Raw genomic sequence first — 7,377 nt, 5'->3', positions numbered from 1 at the left:
GCTTAGACGCACGTTGACACCGGACGACATATTTTGCTGGGAGTCTAATAAGTATGTCTGTGATGATATGATAAGGGAGGTCAAGGAGAGTGGTTTCAACTGTTGGTGAATGATAAGTTGAGTTATTAATAGCAGGTAGAACACAGCCAGGGACATGATCATCGTCAACAGATGGGTGAGGAGCGAGAGGTTTTTCAACGGATGCGAGATCAGGGAGCGGATACCCATCAGCTCTGTGATCATCTGGGGGAGGGCTGTTAACTGCTGGAGAATCAAGAATATGGTTGTCAACTAATGTGAGATCCTGGAGGGTGTCATTAACTAATGTGAGATCAGGAAGCGGATCATCATTAACACTGACATCAGATGGAGGGTTGTCAACTGCTCTACTTTTTATTAACCATGTAGTCCATAGGCCGCCGAAGCAACTCATTCTGCCTAGAACATATTAATAACTTTAAACTACAAAGCTAATCATTAATTTAATTTTAACCATCATGCATGGACACGAAAACAAAATTGTACAACACATGCACTAACCTTTTAACGGATGGATGATAATGGAATTACAAGTACCGGTCTGCGCAGTGAATTGTATTTTCTGTTGATGGAGTTTATTGATCGCGCGCCTCTGAAGCTAAGAAGCTTCATCAAATTCTCCTAAAAGCAATATTCATAGCATCTAGAGTTGAGTTTTATACGGAAAAGAGTTCGAGTTTGTGTGGATGTACCATTAGTTTTGCTTTCTTAACTTGTTTAGCCTGCTCGTCCATGAAATAAAGCTTGATCACCCAGTCACTAGATTGTGAAAAAGATTGCAGAGCGATGGTAGAAGTAGCTTGACGAGCAAGGTGTGTGCGAACAAAGGAATGAGTTTTGGTTACGAATTTAAGAAGTTTAGATGCATGTTGGCACCGGACAACGTATTCTGCTGGGAGTCTAATAAGTATGCCTGTAATGATATGATAAGGGAGGTCAAGGAGAGTGGTTTCAACTGTTGGTAAATGAACGTGAACTAATGCGAGATCAGGTTGTTGGAGAAAGTACTAATAATGTAACTGTAACTGAGAAGAAGATACTTAGCTCAAAATACTGTTGCTGATGTTGCTGCACAGAGAATGTAGAGGCACGTAAACTACGCTGTCCTAAAGGCAATATCGCCTGCCACTCCTCTGAGATGCTACAGTAGTTGACGAGTCACCTCCAGGATACAACTATAGTTAGTACCCCTCAATGTAGCATACAAAGAGGGTACCCTTAGAGCTTGGCAGAGCTTAAAACAGTAGAAGAGATGTTTACAGAAAAACAGAAGGAGAGTAGAAGAGATGTTTCTCTGTGGTGTGTAAAATGAGCTCAAGACTCCTCCCATTAAGACGTTACAAACTAGAGGAAAAATGCATGCAACCAAACCATGCGTATGACAGAAATACTGGTAATGTTGGGTTAAAAACAGTGTTGCTTTTGTCAGGCTTAGAGCAGTGTGTTGTCAAGAAGCCAAGCCAAACATGTACGGACAAGAAACCCAAAACAAATACGTACAGACAAGAAAGCCAGGACAAACATGTGCAGACAAGGAAAGCAAAACAAACACGTACATACAAGAAAGCCAAGACAAACATGTGCAGACAAAGAAGAAGATTCTTCTATGTTGTTATTCGGCTTCTTCCTAATATGTCCTGCAGGCCTTAACCATATGATCGTTTCTCTGTGGCACTCTCAAAATCAAAACATAATCTTGCAGTTTCATGTAAATACATTTCTCTATGGCATTTCACCAGATAGTGTCACCTGCAACAATGCAGTACCACATTTTGCACGTACTTGGGTTTATCTATTTCATGCTTATGCTAAGAAGAAAGTTGGTATAAAAATGAAAGATGCAAATCCTGGTTTGAAGTGTGGATCTGTTGGCCGGAGTAGAAGCCTTGAGAGAGCACGAGATTTGACTGCAAAGGGAGGGAGTGTAATTATTGGGGAAGATGGACTACGTTTCATTCTTGCATAAATTATAAAACACATCAGCTTCCCTAAAAGGCCCAAAGCTTGGAGAGCAAGTCTCCACCAATAAAATACGTCCTGGTTCTGCATTCACTGACATACAACATATAAGCTCTCAATCTCAAGATATCATTATGGTGTAATCAGTGTATCATCTGAGCATGGTTCTGGTTCAACTATCTTAATCAAACGACTATATCAATCAACTGAGCTCGACACATTCAAGCTATTCTGATGGAAATAACATGTCTTACTCAATGTCCAATGTCCCGAGGAAGAAAGGGTCTCAGAAGGAAAAACTTGTCCATTACTGAATCTAGTTCATCACCACAAACATTCCTCTTTTTCGGATATGATCCACGCATCTCGAATTCTCTCAACAGTTTAACATGAGAAAAACAAAGAACTTCTGCAGAATTTACTAAAAGACGTAAATAAAAAATTTCAACATATATGTAGATTACTCAGTCTACAGACATGTATAACCCTTGATTCTTAGCAATCTGTATAAAATGCATATTGGAACATTCCAATTCAAGCTAACTTTCCATCAAGACAAATGCAATACTAGCAAGTGGCAACAGAGATGAAACGTACTGAATTTTCGTATTGGGTTATTTGCTTATTCACAACCTACCACCATACTAGGTTTAGTCTCAAGATGGAGAAGATTAAATCAGAATACCAAACCAAATGTTAGTTTGCAACCACAGTAAGACACACAGTCACTGCATACCTAAACAAAACATTTTGACTTGAAATACAAAGAAGCATAAGAAAAGGTTTTAGAGACAATGTACGCATATTGAGATGACTTGACTGTTTCTTTAAGCTCCTTCACCACTCTAGCTATCTGCAGCATCCATGACCTTCAAGCTTTCAGCAAACGCTCTAGACCTGTTCTGGACCTGTCTGACTACACCAACCATCCACAAGCCTAGCAAAAAAAAATAAAAAATCATTGTGAAATGTCATGAAAAAGACTTAAAGGATGTTGTTTCTAATCAAATAAAGCAAAACTACGAAGCTTAACACGTACAGCACTTCCAATAGCACAGAGCCACAAAATCCTCATGGACCATTTATCACCAACTACGCATCTATTCATATTCATTTGCGCAAACCAACTAACAGAAAACAAGATAACATTCAGTATCTCAGAAATTATTCAACTGAACGCGACTCCATCATATAAATAACCAAGCCGAATGCCAGCGATAGGTAAAAAATGAAACACTGTGATCAATGCATGACATGACACAGATAATATCCCCTTTTCTGTTTTGGATCTTAGACAGTAGCAAATGCTTCTTCAGTCAGGAATCAATTACAAAACATAATCAATGAAGACAGTAGCAAATGCTGTCTAGTCTTCTATACACCACTAGAATCTTACATCCAAACAAATTTGAAGCTTTATTCCAGGAAAACATCATAAATGCACCATTCTATGGTCAATGTAAGATATGCAGAAGGGAAATAATGATACCCACACAACATAACCAAGGAAGGTTCGTAAACCCCAATTAAACCTTAACTAAACCAAGCTACAGCTACCACTGCAAGTGTGGGGGAATAAACCCTGATATCTACCGCTAAAGAGACGTCAAAAATGAGATACAGGCAAATAAATTTGATATAGACTTTTCATTATTTTCGATGAGTAAGAGATTAAAAAATGCAACAAACCTAGTGCTGACTGTTACAGGTTAGACATTGTTTGATACCCTCTTCAGGTGAAAACAAAGATGGCATTGTTGCCGGACTCAATGAAATCTCATGTGTTAAAAAATGAAGAAACTTGGGATCTAACTGAACTTCAGGGTTAAACGATAAGAAAAGCTGATTGTCTGATACAACAGCGAAAGTAGGTATGAAATGTGTGGATAACTACAATTGTAAGAAAACTCATTCAGTATAGCCAAAACAGAGATGGCAACATACAATTATTTGAAGACGGGTTGTTGTTTGACAGAGCTGAAAGGTGAATCATGATAGCTATCACACAGAAATCTTCCTAGTTGATTCTATGTTTATACGATATTTACTGATGATAACAAACTTTAGTGTTGACTTATGGAAGAGATTGTACTTTAATATAACATGTGGAAGCCAAATTTGTATTCCCGAACTATCTACCGATTATGCTAAGAAGGGAGAACAAAATCCCTCGTATAGCTGGGAAAACTCTCACTTTCCACAAATTTTGCTTCCACACACTTATTCGATTTCAGTGTATAATAATGACACAATTTACAAAAGTACACATCACATTGTCCGATCGCAATAAGTTCAAGTGGGAAACAAATTCCCATCGACAAAGTAGTATAGCTTAAATAAATAAAAAAACTGCCACACAGTTGAGAATTATAACATAAAAAAGACAAACAGTTAGCTTTACATGGCTCAATTGGATAATATCAAAATATTTATGCAATCTCAAGTGGAAACACATATAAATATATATAATGTTACTTCATAAGATCAGGGAAGATTACCAGTTAATAATTGTAGTCATGGATCTCATCTTGCTAGCTGCTTTGTCAGCAAATCACAGCTTTCTGTCTCCTCAATTCAGCCGACTCCACTATTTGTTTGTCTTCTTCTCTTAATTCTTTCATTGAAACTAAGGTGTTCTTGTGAGGGAGTATTTTACTAAATGCAGGAAAATCTATAAGCTTTCTCGAGGTTGAAGCTATTGTGTCATATATGCCGAGAAACCACAAATTGTAACATAGAACAATGCGACTCTTGGTAAAGGCTAATAGCTTATCTTCACGAATACTTAACTCTTTACTCCAACCCAACAGCTCGTGTTCCCCCTGCTGTTTCATGTGAGCAATATCGTTCTTCTTTCTTAGTAGCCAAATTTCAAAGCATTTGTCGACTTGACGTTTATCTCTGATAGCATAATACAATACCCCATCTAAAACCCCTAGAGTATGATTGACCCAAGCACCGTTTTGTAGCAAAGTAGGTGGTCGAAGATGTTCACTAAATTTCTCCTCAGTCAAATCAAAAGCAAAAACACTTCCTGTATTTACATCCCTCCAATAAAGAGCTCCATAAGCAAACTTACCATAAACATACAATGCAACTGCAGCACACAACCTCTCAGCTTTTCTCCACTTATTGGCACTTCCAAGAGTGTATACTGCAACCTCTAGACAACCAAAATCTCTAGTATCATACAATCCAACAACTTTATATTCATCAGTCAAAGGAAGGTAACCAAATCCTATCGCCCTAGTATTATAGTGATTATGACAATCTCTGCTAATTTTTGGAATCATAACACTTTCTTTGGTCACCGGATTACAAACACAACCAATCTCATCTTTATATCCATAAAAAAAGACTAAACCGTTAATCGAACCAACAACCTTATACAGACAAGTTAACGGAGGGGTAAAATTGATCCTTCTGATACTACGAATGGGTGTCTCATCATCATTCACATCGTAATCAAAATAATGAAGTACTTGTTTATCATATAATACTAAAAAACATTTCTTACCAGAATCAATATCATTCAGACGAGATAAGTGCAATGGAGAGAAAGATGGATTATGAGAAACAAGATTTCGCCATTGTCTACATACGGATTTGCAGTCTAGTATGGATTCAATCGGCAAACGAGTTACGATGTCTAGTAAAATCTCATTCGGGAGATGGTTGAGGTTCCGCATGAAAGAAAAAATAATCTTACTTAAGGGTTCGGAAGAAATGGGGATTTAGGGTTTGCTTAGACCTCAGGAAATTGATATGACTGTCGTTTTAAAGGGAATTTCAGATGTTATTTTTGATTTTGAGGTTAAAAGATAAATGGGATTTTTTTAGATTTTATGAAACCGAAATTGAAATTTGGGTTTGAGTTCTGGGAAGAATAAACAGCTGAATTTGGTCGGAAAATCACAGCCAGGTTTAATCTAGGAAAAAAACTTTCCACACATTTCTTCTTCAGGGTTTATGGGCAGCTGGAGAGGCTTTGAGATTGGTTTCTTAGCGTCACCTGCGTTATCACGTGATAATCAGCAACTCTTATTTGCGAACGAGTTTATCTCGGTGGGTTTGGGTGTCAAAAAAAAGTGATTAAACTAAGATCACGTGTTAAGGATAACACCCTTGGCATTACGAGTTCTGGACGTCTAACCTTTAGACAAAAGAATTAGTGTTGTGATAAACTTAGATTTGCCTATAAATGTCATACGAAGCCTTTTCACAATCATAATGATTATCAGAAAAATAATTTTGTAAAGACGAAGACGAGATCTGATGCTCCTAATTGGAGAAAGACTAACTAGCAAAAGAATAATTAATCCAATTCTCTTTCTAGAAATCTAGAAGGGAGTAAAGAGCAAGACATTGTTCACCTCGACACAACTTTATTGTGTTGTAAGTGCATCCTCACCAAGGAATGTCCTCTAATGTATACTTCGAGGGAAGCACGAGAATTGGGGCGCACATATTGTGTTAGGTAAGATATTAAATATTTGGTAAAGCCGTAGGATTCACGATTGGATTCTTCTAAAATGTATGTCTATAAACTTGAACAAGTTTTATGATTTCATTTGCTTGATGTCATTATCTATTTATATCAAACATCTTTGTGTTTCTAATTCGTACTCTTATTTTTCCCTAAGTGTGTTGGTGGAAAAGCGTATCGTCTTGATTGGTTGACAAATATATACCTTGAAGTTCAAAGCCCAATGTTTTGGAAGACAAGAATTTTTATCTCTACCTTGTTGAGCCCACACTCCAAAGAGATGATTTAATGTCAAAAAAGACGTAAAAGAGTTCGTGAATTTCTGCCCGCATGGTTCACATACCGGGTATACATACCATGATTTAAATAAATCCATGGACTTTTGTTTGCGAACGAAATTTCCAGTTACACCATTTTGCAAACCCAGTTTGTGAACTGGCCTGTAGACGTCGATATTCGGTAAACTTGGTTTTGCTGTAACTTCTTTGTCCGAACTTGGAATGACCTCATTCTTGTTGAATTCTCTTTGTATTTCAATTTTCTTCAAGATGCTGATGAAAATCTTTAATTTGAATAAGTTAACTTTTGTCTTTGGCCATCTCTTGATTTTGAGCACTTTTGATCCGTTTCGTCACACTTCTTTCACTCCACTAGTGAGTCCAAGGTATAATGACTTGAGGATCTGGGTAAAACTTTCAAGACATGATTCATTCACCATTAGCTAAGAGATAATAGATTTTAGGTGAAGTACATATGATAGACATACCAATGCGGATAATAATCCTTGTACCTTGTGTGTCGTTCATGTTTACCTAACTTGATTTGTGGTTAAGATTCTTAAATGATCAGGTTTGAAGAAACAATGACGTTGCCTAGGAAAATTCTTGTGAGAT

General features: G+C 37.3%; 1 protein-coding gene across 2 annotated transcripts; it reads right to left on the bottom strand.

The window, feature by feature from the left end:
• Window positions 1-2,585: 2,585 nt before the first annotated feature.
• Window positions 2,586-5,997, bottom strand: LOC113282567 (F-box protein At3g07870-like). Of its 2 annotated transcripts, XR_003327032.1 has the most exons (3): window positions 4,497-5,997; window positions 3,038-3,125; window positions 2,586-2,935 (listed from the first exon to the last, which is right to left on the bottom strand). XR_003327032.1 is itself a non-coding variant. In XM_026531606.1 (2 exons), the coding sequence occupies exon 1, from the start codon at window positions 5,685-5,687 to the stop codon at window positions 4,542-4,544; it is 1,146 nt and encodes a 381-aa protein (XP_026387391.1). In that variant the 5' UTR covers window positions 5,688-5,997; the 3' UTR covers window positions 2,586-2,935; window positions 4,497-4,541. The 2 variants fall into 2 exon arrangements, 1 of the variants encoding a protein (XP_026387391.1); XM_026531606.1 differs by lacking the exon at window positions 3,038-3,125.
• Between the last annotated feature and the right edge of the window lie 1,380 nt (window positions 5,998-7,377).

This window comes from Papaver somniferum, chromosome 5 (genome assembly GCF_003573695.1).
Source record: "Papaver somniferum cultivar HN1 chromosome 5, ASM357369v1, whole genome shotgun sequence".
In the NCBI taxonomy this organism is placed as follows: domain Eukaryota; kingdom Viridiplantae; phylum Streptophyta; class Magnoliopsida; order Ranunculales; family Papaveraceae; genus Papaver; species Papaver somniferum.
Note: the sequence above shows the minus strand (reverse complement) of the source record. Positions and strands in the feature narration are given on the sequence as shown.

Coding starts and splice junctions, on each gene's coding strand:
- LOC113282567 (XM_026531606.1), bottom strand. CDS start 5,687: ATGCGGAACCTCAACCATCTCCCGAATGAGATTTTACTAGACATCGTA.